Consider the following 15665-nt stretch of genomic DNA (forward strand, 5'->3'; position numbering starts at 1 on the left):
AAGATTTCAAGGAATAGTTGTATTTATAATTAAAGTTAAGCAAACTCAATTGCTCTTTAGCTGACTACTGAAGGTAAATAGGTTAGCCTAATCTTATTTAAAGGTAGCAGACTAAGGAAATGGATAGAAATGCACTCCAAAAGTTTGTAGTTTTAACATTAAAAAATTGAAAAATTCAGGGGATACGAGTATTTTTGTAAGTTATTGCAGCTTTTATTAGAATAAATTATGCTTTATAAATCTCCATTGAATAAATGTGCTGATTGTCACAAATATAAGCACGTAGGATAAGAGTTTACACTAAGGGCTTAATCACCAGTGATTAAATGTTTCAGAGGGAATCCTCAAGTTCGCATGCATTACCTTGTTTTTACCAGTAGGTGGTGCTAAAGCCTTTCAAATCACACGCTCCTCTCAGCTCCTAATGGGGGAAAGTCTCACTTTGAAACTAGACCCCATAAATGGATAATTTCTACATTCTTGTCACAGTAACTGTTGTTAAATGGCATCACACAATTACACAATACTCACATTAATATTTTAACACTTTATTGCTTTGGAATAAGCTGTTCACACTAGTTACATATTGACATTATTTTATAGTGGAACATCCAAAATATGGCACATAAATCTTTGGCAACAAACCTAGCTTACACATGTAGCAACAACAGCAGTTATGAATTAATGAGGAAGCAGAAAGAAGTGTGATGGTGTTGAAACTGGATTTAAAAGCTTGCATAAGCAAGTATTAGTCTTTGTCATGTTAGTAATTTTGCAATTCAGATCCCAGAGTACCCAATCGACACTGGCAGACTAAAAGGGTTTTCAGGTTGCATGTGGTCATAATCATCAATTTAAACCTGACAAGACCCTTGCTTCAGTCAGAGTCATTCAGTACTAATCTCTACTATGTAATCTGAAGGCACTTTAAATGACAGACAGATACAATTCATTTGTAGCAATCTCTCATCCTGAGCAAGCATGTGTTAATAGTGGAAAGGAATGACTCCCTTTTAACAGGAAGAAGTCTCAAGGCTCTAAAAGAACCCAGATATGTAATGTAGAGCAATGGCATCTCCAAAGTGCACATCCGCAGAGTACCATGGCATCCAGTAAATATTGCATTTTTGCACATATAAAAGCAAAAGGCAAAAAACATATAGACAATTAAAACCATACGTAGAGGGAAAACTGTCTACAGAGTTCTTTTAGTATACAGTACCAGTGTGGAGACACGTACAGTAACTTAGCATCCTCCACAAAAGAATGCTTGGAAAAAAAAAAAGCTATTAAATGCTTTTGAACATTGAAGGGCATGTTTCAACATGTATCAGTGCCGGAAACCCATAAATCCTATTAATAAATATAAAAAGTCGCAATCTGCATTTCCACAGTTTTCCAAAGCACTGTGGATTTAATTTATAATTTAAATAGTTTTATTATTCAGTATCTCATGCAGTCATGAAAAAATTTCAAAAGCAAAATTTTTGACACATTTAGAGCCTTTAGATTAATCTTAATCGGAGGCTAAACTCTTCTGCAGACTTCCTCATCACTGTTCTCTTCTTGGTCGATAATTCTGTTCTGCACTGTCCAACAGATGACTTTATCATTCTTCAACTTATTTTTGGACTGCCTTCTGTTTGCTTTCAGTTTTTTTTAGGGAACTAGACATAAAAAAATATGTTATTTGAATATCTTTTGGAAAGAAAATTTGAAAGTTTCTAAAAGTCATGAAATATGACCTTAGTTAATCATCCTCATCTTAAAAGATAAATATCTAAGAAATTGCTAAATGTAAGTCATTTTTGGATCCTCTGTTTGTCTCCAACTATTGGTCAGATATTTTGCATAGTGCACTTCCTTGACTTTATTACATGAGCCACCAGCTGTTAAAGCACACAATGCAGGTTATACATCCTTGTTTTGACCTTTTTCAGAATAATTATATCTGGACCAAAATGCCAAGTTGCCTATTAACTATCAACTATTGCCACCATTTGGCAGAACTGGTGGAAGTTAGAAAAATGTGTACATTCCTCAAAATATTCCCCCTGTATTTCCTCAGTATCTCATGCGCTCACATCTCAAAGTGACGGTAGATGCTCTCCACATAACCCAGCACTCTTTGCCAGTCAGGTCCACCAGCTCGCAGCATGTCATCTGCTGTCTGTTGGAGAAATATTTCAGATACATTTACCAGCTTGAAGACAAACCAAATGTACGTTGTGCATGGAATTAAAGAAGTGACCTTTACCAGTGATGGGGAAATCCCCACAGTCTCTCCTGTTTTGAATGCCAGGCTGAGATTTTCTCGCTAAAAAAGGGGCAAGTTGTTAAGTTGAACATGAACAATAGCTTGATCTTATTCACAATACCAACAATGTGTGCATTTTGTACCTTGTTCTCAGGACTAAGGCTGCTGTAAGGGACGTGTGAAGGGAGGTAGGTGTGATAGACAGCACAGAATGCAAGGCCGTCTGCCCAGCTGCTGCTGAAGTTTGTGATTTCAATATTCTGAATGAAGAGGAAAGGTTCATTTAACCTAGAGATGTCACTCAACTCAGACACTAAAGAATCTTTCCATATTTTACAATCGTATTGTTTCAAATCAATACAGGATAGGATTAGTCCTAGAACTGGAAGACATTCTTTAGTTCAGTGTTTCCCAACCCTGGTCCTCAAGGCACACTGTCCTGCATGTTTTAGGTATTTCCTTGCTTCAGTACAGTTGATTCCAATTGATGACTGATTAACAGGCATTTGTTGAACTGCAATCAGTTGAATCAGGCACATTAAGGCAGAGAAACCTCTAAAACATGTAGGACAATGTGCCTTGAGGACCAGGGTTGAGAAACACTATTTTAGTTATTACTTGAAATGTGGAAAGCCGAAAGTACAGTAATCTAGCTGTACTTTAACCTCTAGAACCCGACGGACCCACCGGTGGAACCTCTAGGGTTCTGGAGGTTAAAGCATTTATTGATTAAAATATACTAACAGTGTTTTCAACCTGTGAAAACTGGACCATGTGTTTACCACATTTGGAATCCACAAAACACTAAACTGATTCTTGAGTCACCTTGTATCCTTGGGTTCTGCTCTGACACCAGCGGAGCAGTGAGTTTCTCTTTGAGCCTCCATGGCGACGTAGCAATAGGTTGAAACCATCCTGGGACCTGACAGCAAGATAAAGAAAAAAGATCTATGAGCTGAGCTTTTTGGTTTTCTTGTCTTTGTACAGCATTTTAAAAAAAGCAAATTTCAATAAAACGTCATTTGCAGCAGGGGGCGTTTGTTGTCCTTACAATGGAGACTTCACCAGACAAATTGGATCAAAAGAAACAAAACAACTTTAACAGGATCTGGCAATTCCAATGGAATTGATGTCAGAGGAGAATGTGGCTAAGTGTGTAGACTCACTTTGTGGGTGGCAGCTCGGTGAGGGCTGAGTTGTACTTATTTAGAGACTCTTCACGTTTTCCTGCAAAGAAAGCAACAGGATTTATTTCTCATCAACAGTAACCATTTTTTAAAATATGCTATAAAATATAACACTTTCATTAGGTGATCTGATCAAGTGGTCCTCAAAACAGCTGGAAAATAATTTACCCACACAGAAAAATAGATCCCATTGATCAATTTATCTGTAAAACCTTAAAGAACATTATGTCAACCTTCTAAAATATCACATGATGTAAAGTAAAGCATGTATTGACAAGACAAAATTTGCTTTCAAATACATAACACACACAAAGGTATTATTTCCAATAGTTATTATACCATTTTGGGGGAACTCAAACTTTACTTTTTATCTCATGATGGCAAAAGTAACTGTGTCCTGAAGAAAGTCAACATTGTAAACTGACAGTCTCTTTCCAAATTCATACACACTGTACTATTACAAATAATTTTTTTTCCTCCTAACTCTTGATGGTGTCAATATAGGCCAGCAACAGCCTAATTGTGCATCGCCAATCATAAAATTGAAAGTAAATGGGCTTGAAAAAGTCGAAATCAGTAAATGTCTTCTGATTTGAATTTTCACCTGTAAAATTGTGCAAGCACATTGTTAACCAATAGTAACCAGCCATTTTGCTTAGTAATCTCCAAACAGAGTCCTCCTATAAATAATCAAAGCATTTTCTAATTGAGACAGTTACCACCTCCCACAGTAAAATGTGGATCAATGTTTTGATCCACAACTTTGGCCAGTTTCTCTGTCCTAACTGAATAAAAAGCATCACTACAGCACAATGCTGCCATTACTCCAAATTATGCAGGCCACAGAATGCACCAAATTTTACTTAAAGTTATCAAAGCAAATGGATAATTAAAATGCTCACTGCACTTTAAAGTTGTTTATTTCCAAAACTGTTCTAAAGTATATTTCTTTTTGCTTCTGATTTACGATTATGCACTGCTTTGTACTGATGTATCACAAAACACTCCCTATAACTGAACTTTGTGGTTGAAAAGGGACACAATGTTCAAGGGGTTTAAAAAACTTGCAATGAAAAGACAAAAGCTACTCTGAACAAAGATGAAGAGCAAAACCCCACTAACCATAATCCGTGTGTGCAGAAATTTTATAGAGAAACTAACCAGCATCACTGGAAAACTTGCCATCTTGCCAATCTAGACTTTTTCTTCCTCTTAGTTGCCCCAAGTTCTAGAAAACAAAACTTGTTTTAACTGACAGCATTGATAAGGGTTAACTGATCATTAAATATTAAGTAATTAAAGTGATTTTTTTTTTTTTTTTTGTGCCCAGAGCTTGTATCTCACCCTGCTGGTTGACCCCAGTGTTGAAGTGGAGCTAATCTGGAAGGTTCCATTCTGGTTGGCAGCATTGTCTGAAGAAGCAGGCAACCTAGACAGGCTTCTAACACATAATAACAACAGACTTTAACAGACATTACACAATTTTTTACTGGACAGTCGTTTCTCTCAGATCCAGCTTTAAATTAATCTGATGAGGCTGTCCTCATGTGGTCCCACAGATTTCCGTGCAAACAAATTCAGAGGAAACCACAGCAGCATTCCACCTCAACATGATAATTGTTATCCTTTTTTGTATGCCAAAGATAATAATTGCATAAGACACAACAATTTTGTCCAGAAAAGTCTATCAAACTGCACACAATAATTGCACCAAGTGCAAATATATTTCCAGATTTTGGTCATTTTAAAGAGAGCAGTGGGATTAAGAGTTTGTCTCACCTTGACCTCTCTGAAGTTGTTACCCTTCGTGAATTAATGGACTGAACATCTGGTCCGTCCTGATCCTCATTGGTCACATTTCTCAGGGAACTTCTAGTAAGACCTTTACAGTCTATTATTGAATCGTCCTCAACAGCTTTCTTCACAATGAGATTCTGACTCTTACTTTCCATCCTTTCTCCCCCAAGCCTGCACAATCCCCTCACCCTGCCCCGATTGGTCCCCTCTTTACTTTCAGAGACATTGGATTCTCCATTGGATCTCTTTAGCTCCTGTCGTGCGTGAACTTCAGTTTTGTCTTGAACCTCGGTAAAAACAGACAGTTTTTGCCTGGTTTCCTTTAGTTCTCTTTGTAGAGTGACAAGCTGATTTTCAGCCTCTTTCTGTCTCTGCTGAGCAGCAGTCAGCTCCATCTCAATTTCCTTGTGGGCGGTTCTTAACACCATAAGCTCCTCTTCTGCCTCGGCTTTCAGGCGGTCAGCCACTGACACGGCCACCTGAAAGTCTGCCTGGAACTGCAGCCATTCCCCACGCTCTGTCTGAAAGGAAATAGTTGTTATTTAAAAAGTAACATTTCACCTAATTTTAAAAACATGACAGAGATTTAATGCACTAGTGATCTATAATTAATAAAAATATCCCAAATTTCTCCCCCCAAAAAGATCAACTTTTTTAATGTCAGTGATCAGCCAGACAAATTTAATAGCTGCACCTCAAGGGATTTCCTTGCTTCAGCACATGTGATTTCAATTGATGGCTGATAAACAAACTTTTGCTGAAATACAATCATCTGAACCCAATATGTTAAAGCAGGGAAACATCTAAAACCTGCAGGCCAGTGCCTTGAGGACCAGGGTTGGGAAACACTGAATTGGAGGATGAAAGGAGGTGGCTGCTGGTTGTTCTTCATATGAATATAAGGTCTACACAGTATCTTTATCCTTCTGTGTTCGTTGTGTTTTCTCATGTGCTTTTTAGACTTTGCTAATGCTTTCTTTGTTCTACCTCTTAATGTTACCGTCTATATCTCATCCTTTGTAATTAGTCCGGGAGTCCACAATGTATATCTCTGACAAACATTACTTGAACCAATAGCTACTTTCCTTCCTGAGGAATTAACAGTGCAACACTCTTCAGTGTAGCAATTGCTATTGAGTAAGGGAGACTTAGCTTCATCCACCACGACTCAGCTGTTTAAAAATGAAGGAAACAGAGGAAACAAAAAGAGCTTCAGAAGCTTCTCGAAAGAAGACTGGGTGGTCTCATCTAGTAGAAGCCAAATATGTCAGATACCAGGAAGCTAAGTATATTGGAGAAAATGTGTTTCATTTGTTAAAAACTACATTTCTGTCAGAGATTGTTGGTAGTACAGATTTCAGCTTTTATGTAAGAGTCAGTTTATTTCCTACATAAACTACATCCTTGTGTATCGTCTGTTATGAAGCAGGCATATTTATATCAAATTAAGTTGTGAAAAGGAGCAATCAAATATCCATTTGGCCCACACAAGTTAAACCAAACTAAACAGCAAGTCTCAGCATGTTGGGAGGAGTGGAGCTCCAAGTCACTTCTAAAGAAGCATAACTAAATGGGTCAGAAGTATTGAACTTTTTCTTTTTCACACCAGTCTTGTATTATGAAACTGCATTCTGTCTCAACTTCTTGGGCTGTGATCCAAAGATGTTCTTTTGTTTTTTACATATGACCAATACAGTTTCTGAGTAAGATTCTCATCAAACTGACTCTGTTTCGCAACTTCAAGGATGACAGAAAAAAGGTTTGTGCACATCTGAGGCTAGCATACTGAAATAAAGGGGGAAAGGCAAACATCAAACAAACAGGGATCAAAAGAGGAAATCTGAACCAGCAAAGCCAAGAGGTAACCGATAACAGACTATTGTGAAAGTCAAGGCAATGATTACTGTAAGACGAAACGCTAAAGGATATGGGGAGGGAAAGCAAAAATAAAAGTGTTTTAAATCACACACATGTTTAAAGCCGAGCTACGTGAGCCAGGGAATTGAGACTGAGAAGCAGAGGAGTTGGGAAGGTTGGGGAATTAGATGAAGAATGAATGGAGATGTGAGGAGGAGGGGAAGTCTGAGCCAACATGTTCCCTCATCTGACCAGTGACTCCAGACCGCAGCTGGACTTGATTACACTGAAGGCGTGCACGCCCCCCCACACACACACACACACACACACACACACACACACGCACACATACATAATATTATATTCCTTTTCCTCACTCCCACACATACACCCCTCTTTTTGTTCCACCTCAACATCAAACCTTACTGTTAACTTTACTGAAAACATTAAATGAAAAGAAACATGGTGTTTCCTGTTTGAAACTGTGCAAGTTCTGAATTAAGAAAATCCTAACCCCCACCACTGTTTTTCAACGCTTGTGTCTGTGCAGAGTATTTCTTATCTGAATGTGGATGCGCCAACTAGAGCATGTCTGTTTAAGGAAACAGGAAGAGGTGCTCCTCAGTTCATACTGAGATAACAGTGTGGATTTACACACAAACTGACCCAGTTCCAAAAGGCCTGAACTCGTGGTCCCCTGCAAGACCAGATGAGGTATCCAACCTAGACAGGGACAAATGTACATCTATGCCTGTCTCCAGGCACAGCTGAAATCCTGACTGATCCTGGGAAAGGTCCAGCACACTTGGAAATGTCCTCTGAGAATGTTCCACCCATCTATCCCTTGTTCACCTCCACACCCAGTTTCTAGAAAACCTTCTTGAGGAAACTATCCCAACTGCGTAATGTTTCTTTTCTTCCATTTTCTACTTTTCCACAGCCTGTAATGTGAATTCAGAGAGTGTTTGGAAAGCTCTTGAGATGTAGCGCCCGACAATCGGAAGATATCTTTTAAAAATTTTTGTCACAGTAGATTAAGAAGAAAAACACATGTTTTGTGTCTATTTCCCTACAGTTGTTTTAAAATCACTTTTTAAAGAGTTTAAGTAGGAAAATGTATTGAGCTATGCTCCCAGCTGATTATTTCCTATTTAGTGCACATTTGCTACTTCCAACTCAGAGAGATAGAGAGAGAGAGAAATAAATCATACATTTAAAAGATTTTGCCGCCGTGTTGAAAATGTTATCAAGTATTTTCCTCGGTTTTGGTATTGAGTTTTAAATCTCAGTATCGCAACAGCACTTTAATCTCTACTTTGAATCATGGTGGTGGCAGCATTATGCTGAGGAGATGGTTTTCTTCAGTAAAAACAAGAAAGTTGGTCAGAGTGGCTGCAGAATATTTGGGACTGAAGCAGTGGTTTACTTTCCAGCAGGACAACGATCCCAAACATACAGCCAGAGAATAATTTAAATCAAACCTTATTCATATGTCATCAAAGTCAATTGATTGAAAATATGTGGCAAGATTGTCAACTAATTCTCACTCTCCATCCAATCTTCTTTGCTCAGAAGATGGAATAGTTAGTGTTTCTTGACACTCAAAGTTGTTCAGAGTCTGACTCCCAAAAGACCTCCACTTTAAATGGCAATTGACACACTGTGGTGAATCACACTGACATGCTGTATTATATTTTGAAAGACAAATACACTTTTTATTTATGTACTAATATATACATTTATACAAACAACTCAACTTGAGGGGAGCCAAGGTCTGCAGATGCAATCACCAGTGAGCAACACTACAAATCTAGCAGAGAATGAACACAAAAATCCTAGCTGGTGCACAGTCTTCTTTCAACACGTGACTAGCCTGCATGACTTCCATGTGCAGGGGCCCTTTTTAAGGCTTGTTTGCAGGAGCAGTGTAGCGAGCAGAGAAAGGAGAACCAGCAGATCATTTCTGAAAATCTCCAGCAGCGTTCACCTGGAACTGATTCCGAAGCACGGCTTTGAGAAGGTCTGACGGGAACACAAATTCATCCAGCCACCCACGCAGTAACACACATACATGTAATGAATAAGCTGATTTCGCTTTTGCTAGTTAAGACAACTGAAAAACATAAGCACAGACGGTGCTCTGCTGCTAGAAGTGCATAGGGAAAGCATTCTGACTCTCAGATAAACAGAGCATGACAGGAAGATTTTTGAAAGTGGCAAAGAGAAAGCACATAGAATAACCTTGCTGTGAAAAGAAGAATAGTAGGGTACTTAAACTGAATAGAAAAAGGGTTAATCAATCTGGCCAGATATGGTGAAGAAAAATTCAAAGTTGAACTCAGATAAAAGGATAAAATGAATGAGGGGAGAAGGTGAGACAATATAGAAGAAAGGAGAGGAAGCCTTATTTAAACAAGTGTTCATGCCCAGAGATCTTTTTTCCCCATTTTGTCACTTTACAACCACAAACTTTAATATGTTTTATTCAAATTGAGCTTCGCAGCATCTCCAGAGTCATTGTGAGTCTCTGAATAAAGTGCTCCTTGTGGGATTAGTCAGTTTACTACTGGTATTGTCACACCATGCACTGCTCTGTGTTTGTCTACTAAATATGCCAAATAAAAAAACAGTGACATTTGTGATGTCACTGTTTGGCAATGAAGTTCAATGCACTATAGACACAAAAACCTTGTGCCATGAAAGGGCACAAGTGTTTTTTTCTTTTTTTCCCCAGAGGAAATAAGAATTCCAAAACAATTTTTAAAAAAGGGGGGAAAAAATTTGCTTTGTACAAATCTGCATAAATTTTCCTATGGGACACAAACAACAACATATACTCAGTCAGTTACACTGCAGAGCGCAACCCCCTCCACCTCACAGCAGAGCACAGAACAAAACAGGTTTTGTCTCCTAAACAACTGAATGTGAACCCCCACTCTCTACATAGCAGTTCCATTTTCCACAAAAAGAGAATCCCAGGCCTTCAGAGAAGAGCGGGAGGGTTTAATAAGAGGAGCTCTGCTTGCTCATATCGCTCTGCTGAGGGCTCATGTAAACACAAGTGCTGAGCTGCCCCATTTCCACGACACGTTGGCCCCCTCTCAGTGCTGTATTACAGTTTTTCTAAGGTTTCCTGACTTGTGTGAGTCTGATATTACTAAGACCCTTATTAGAATGTGGGAAAGTTTACAAGAGATTGAAGAAATGATAGAGAAACTTGGAGTGAATAAACTGTTCACATCAGTGAGGATTGGACTACAGGAGAAACAATCTATACATGTAGACTGTGTCAGACTTTTAATTACAGATGATGGAAAAACATCATCTGCGGCAGATGAAGCACTTTAGGTCATATCCAGATGTTCTAATCTGAGGCAGATCTAGAGGAAACTAAGAGCATCTGCCCACAGAGCTCATAAGGGAGGGAAAGGCATTAGAATTGAGTGACTGACAGGAAATTACCAAAGAATATCATTATCCTCATGAAAACACAGAAAGCTTTAGCAGTAGAATAGAAGAATTCTCAAAAGAATTCAATTTTATTATCATTGTACTCAGGTTATTCAGGTTGGGCTTGTTATTAAAATAGTTGAGTGTTTGGGAGGAAAGGTAACTTTGAAGTTGAGACTTTTAACTTCTTTCATCAAAGTGGGGCACAACTGCCAACATTATCTCATGTAAGGTGATTTCAGATTATTTCTGTCTCCTTCTATCTCTCTCTTTCTATCTCTCTCTCTGGCCTCTGAGGACAAGCAGAGGACAGGAAATTTTAATGAACAAGGCTGCAGCTCCCAGCAGGCAGAGCGGGGCTCATTCCAAAGTCTATTGTGGTTTGGGAGCTGGGAAGTGACAGAATGTGTGTGTCAGTGTTATCTCACAGCTGAAGGGTTATAGCAACCAACCTGGCTTTTGGATAACTTCCTGTTTACATAAGAAAAGTAATTTATCAAATGTGCTGGGGGAAACAAGATTACTGATATCAAGCATGTATCTGGAGGTCTAAAAACATAACATCTCACTGCATTACACAAAACTTTATTTATAGACTGAATTGCTTTTATTTTGTAAGTGTTGAATGAAAATTTAGTGGGACTTCCATGTTAACAGAAATATTAGAAATGCATTTACTATCAAAACTGCAATTTTACCTGCTGTAAAGGTGAACTTTAATTCTTGAATGACTGAAATATATGTCAGCGCAGCCCTAATATGACTATTCATGATTAGTCACCACTCACAGTTCAGTAAGCACATAGCTCAAAACTCACAAGGAAAGCTATTGCTTACCTGCAAAGAAGTCTTTAAACTTTTCACTTCAGTAAGCAGTTGCTTTAGCATCTCTGAGGGGGGTGAAAACAAAAATTATGAGAAAGAACATGCAAATCAATGTGTCAAAGAAAACTTCTGCAGCTCAAAATGACTTTGTATTAACTACGGGATGAGAAGCTTTGACCAACTGAGACGATTCTTGCCTGTTGTGTTTGTGGTCCCATCCTGTCTGTCTGTAACACCCAGTGTAGTCCGGCACTCCTCCAGCAGTTTTGCTAGTTCTTTGCTTTGTTTGTCTTTGTCTTCATTACTTGGCAGGAGAGACTCACTAAGACTACTGTTTCTTTCTTTCTTGCTCTGCTCCACAGAGCTGGTGGCAGGTGGCGCGTTGCACACAGACGAAGTACTCTTTATAGGACTAACTGCCACACTCTTCACTCGGGAGCCTGAAGTCCTGGATGTAGGGGTCGGTAGGCCGCCATTTCTCCCTGAAGAGGCTTGCCCCTTGCCTGTCATAATACTGCCAGTTTTCTTGAGAACAGGGCTCAATGCAGGATTGACTGCAGAGCTGCTTGGGACACCTGGTGGAGGAGGCTTCCAGTCGGGAGGGGGGATAGGGCTCCTTGGAGAGCATTGGTGTGGTTTCTTCCCACTTAAAGTGATGGTTGCAGCTGGTAATGGGGATAAAGTAGGTGATGTGATAGGAAGTGGAAGTTGGGGAATGCTGCTCTGAGGAGATGAAGGTGGAGTGTGGAAACTCTCCAAAGGTGCTCCTAAGAATAAAAATTAATTAATGAAAAGAGACCAGTTCTAAGTTCAATTGAGAATCTGTACCATGAATTGGTATTGTTGTCAGAGCTGCCAACTATGGAGTCTGATAACACTTGAGTTGTTCTGCAAAGAACAGGAAAGGTTTTCAGCACAAACATATCTGGTGGTGACATAACCTCAAATATCTTCAGCTGTAATTATAGCAAAAGAGAAAAGCATGTACAGTTTTCATGCTACTTCACAATATGGTGGTTGTTAACACAAAAAAAATTTGAGAAATGTTCCAAGTGGCATATATCCTAAAACAGTATTTTAAAACAATTGAATGTGGAAAAGCCTAAAAGCATCATATTTTATGATCCGCAGCTGCAAGACAAAACAAAATCAACAAAAATTGCTGAATTGAAGCCAGAGTTAAGAAAATAAGCATTTAGTCCTCACTAGTCTTGCTTGTTGACACTGAAAACAATATTCAGTGGGATGGCTCTTGCAAAACACCCAGGCTATAATCATGAAGTCAAATGCTGGAACGTTCATTTCCCACATTAAATAACACAGGAGGTGACATTTTGAGCATTGCAACACTGGGCTTCCAATAAATTATCAGGTTAGGCACAAAAGTAGACTTTATTTCCTCTTTCTGGGTTCAGCAATAAATATACCTTAACCAATAATAGGAAAAGGGGAGAACAGTGTTTTCTTCTCTTTCTTTCCCATGTTTGGTCAGACTCTGCTTGACTAGCAAAGGGATGTTTTTTTCTAAAGTGATGTAAGAGCTGCATTTGAACATTTGTAAAGTTATGCACCACCTGCTGCAAGGAAAAACTCATTCATGAAGAATGACAGGATTGTCTAATAAAGATCTAACACTTTTTATATTCCATTCCAGCACTAAATAGGTTCTCTCACTCGTGTATGGGTGGTAAAGTGACTGAAAAAGGTAGGATCTGAGTTATTTTAACAAAGTTTGTTGCCGTGTGTGTGTGCGAGGGTGGGCATGTGTGTGTGTGTGCATAGGCGTGCACGGGCATGTGTGTGTGTCAGACAGTATTAGGCCTTCTATGATTAATCCGCTGCCCTTGCAGTGAGCAGGGGAATTCTGCCAATTCATCACAGCTGGCTCGGCAGGCCCAGGACGAATCACACAGGGACGCAAGGAGAATGACCACTCACTGAGCAACACGAAGGAAGGCTGCCAAGATTCCTGCAGCCACACACATACAGCCTTTGCCTTTCCTTTCATTTTGTTGCCTTCAGTTTCACAATCACGACAAAGCCACGTTTTGGGAAAATGTGTGTAGTTGTTCTTCTCTTCTCCATTTCCTTATTAGATACATTTTACTTTCTATATTACAGAAATGTTTTAAACATGATAGAAAAAAATGGTTGAGGTGTAAATGAATCATCATTTACACCTCTCCAAAATGAACCACTTTCCAAAAAAGGAGCTAGAGTTCAGTTTACCATTTGTTTTAATGCACCAGTTTCCGACAGTTCAATTTTTACTTTAAGTAGAAAAGTTAGGATTTTTGTTTCTTTTTTTTTTCATTTACCGATATTCACACACAGGCTGCCTATTTGCAATACAATATTCATGATGATTCCACAAAAATATATTTTTCTGTGGAACATAACTCTATTTTTTGTAGAGCACATTATTCAAAAGAAATTGCAGCTTAGGAATCTGAAATATGCAAGTAATGTCACTTGCACTTCTAAATTGCAATAAAGCCAATTTACAGTGCCATTATTTTCTTTGATGATGACTGGCCCTTCCCTCAATAGTAAAATATAAGGGACAGATAGTAACTTCTGCAGTAGTACTGACAGTTTCTATTGTGCATATTCAGTTAAGGTATTTATTTTGAACTATCAAAATAAAAAAGTGCTCTTAGAGGGGGTAACTTCGCAGATATTTGCTATTCACATTCAGCTTCCTAACCCCTGCAATTACCAGAGATCTACTATCTATCTCTCCAGCTAAAAAAAACAACAACAAAAAAAACAAAAACCATGAGTTACACTAAACAGGCAAATTGATTTTAGTTCCGAGTATCTCTAGCTTGTGTTTTTGAGGACAGAGAAATAGTATGGGTTACCTAGTGGGGGGAAGGGGGACAGCAAGTGGATGCCCAGGGCACCAATCTTGCCAGAACTGCCCCGGCTGAAAGCTGCATTTGGTGTGCTGACCTACCTGTGTTCCCATGGTTGTCCTTGGTGGAAAAGTTGCCCATCTTGCATTAACAGAGATTGGGCCGGGGAAGCGGCCTTGCAGGTACTTTATTGCTCTTCGTCCAGACCAGCGCTTAGGTGACCTGCACACATCCAGTAATTTGTCAGGTGAGGTCATGCAGCAGCAAACAGGCTCCTAAAAGTGTGTTTACATGGCGTTAATAACGGACATTCGCCTGTTAAGAAAATCACAATGTTTACATAAGGAAGCCAAATTATAGTAGCTGCTTGGGTGAAGTCCCGAATTGAACTTAGACTGTCTAGTTTAGTCTAGTCTAGAGAGATCAAAACAGAAAACAAAATAAGCCGATATGAGCTTCAAATTTCGGCAGAAGAAATGCGCATAACAAGCAAACGCACCAATCCGAGCCACTGTGCTTTTCCGAGCTGTGAATAAAGCAAACATTTTAATTCTAAAAACCTCTTCTCTCAGCTTAGAATGTTTTCCCCCAATCGCAAAAAGTTTGTTCCTCCAAATTAAAGCTGCTAATTATAACATGAAACTAGATACAAACCTTTAAAAGTGAAATAAGTAGTTCCAAGAATCTTCAGATCTGCTTAATAAGTCGTCCTTGTGGTTCTTTTGCTCCTTCCCGCTTTACTTTGTGTGTCTGAAGCGCTGCCCAACCAGAGGCGCTTCTTCTGCTGCTTTCTTCAGTGTAGAGACGCAAAGGCGGCTGCACTGATCTAGCCGCGGCTTTTGCCGTTCAAACTCAAACACCACCAAGACGTTCCCTTCTAAGTGTCGCCATGAGAGTAAACATTATATAAAAGAAGAAAAAAAAAAAAAAACAGGCGGGGGGTAAGGGGGAGAAAAATAAAAAGTTTCTATCCACGACACACTAAAAATATTTGTAAACTACATCACCTAAAAACAAGTCCACATGTCTGTCCACTGGAGGGCACAGTTAGGCTGTGCTAGTGGGGGAAAAAAAGACAACCCTCTGGGAAGTTATGACCCGCCCTCATTTGTTCCTAGACCTGATGAAGCAGATGACCTACTGACCCACTGCACCACAGAGCTTCTGCTTTTATTATTTAAAGATTTATTATTTGAAAATTCTTTACAAACAAAATTTTGAAATATGGTTTTGAAAATTCTTTACAAACAATTTTTTTAAATATGGTTTTGAAAATTCTTTACAAACAGAACTCTGAACACTTGTGGCTTTTGATTTTAGAGCCCCTGAGATTTTAAAACTTTTTTTTTGCCAAATAATATCACTGGAAGTTTTTTAAACATATACAATTTTTGTATTTAGTCCATGACTACTATTTGTCCTGGTAACAGATTC

At 38.9% G+C, this 15665-nt stretch overlaps 1 protein-coding gene across 1 annotated transcript; it reads right to left on the minus strand.

Annotated features, from left to right (window-relative positions):
* Window positions 1-532: 532 nt before the first annotated feature.
* On the minus strand, window positions 533-15300 carry si:ch211-195o20.7 (cytospin-A). Its single transcript, XM_044143501.1, has 12 exons — window positions 14886-15300; window positions 14333-14453; window positions 11571-12140; window positions 11386-11438; window positions 5224-5762; window positions 4789-4885; window positions 4606-4672; window positions 3424-3484; window positions 3083-3179; window positions 2401-2517; window positions 2258-2317; window positions 533-2170 (listed from the first exon to the last, which is right to left on the minus strand). The coding sequence occupies exons 2-12, from the start codon at window positions 14370-14372 to the stop codon at window positions 2081-2083; spliced, it is 1791 nt and encodes a 596-aa protein (XP_043999436.1). The 5' UTR covers window positions 14373-14453; window positions 14886-15300; the 3' UTR covers window positions 533-2080.
* Between the last annotated feature and the right edge of the window lie 365 nt (window positions 15301-15665).

This window comes from Gambusia affinis, linkage group LG16, assembly GCF_019740435.1.
Source record: "Gambusia affinis linkage group LG16, SWU_Gaff_1.0, whole genome shotgun sequence".
Lineage (NCBI taxonomy): Eukaryota > Metazoa > Chordata > Actinopteri > Cyprinodontiformes > Poeciliidae > Gambusia > Gambusia affinis.

Coding starts and splice junctions, on each gene's coding strand:
- si:ch211-195o20.7 (XM_044143501.1), bottom strand. CDS start 14,372: ATGGGCAACTTTTCCACCAAGGACAACCATGGGAACACAG. Junction 5,763..11,385: donor GTTTAAAGACTTCTTTGCAG/GTAAGCAATAGC, acceptor ATTTCCTTTCAG/ACAGAGCGTGGGGAATGGCT. Junction 2,518..3,082: donor GCAGAACCCAAGGATACAAG/GTGACTCAAGAA, acceptor CTCTTCATTCAG/AATATTGAAATCACAAACTT.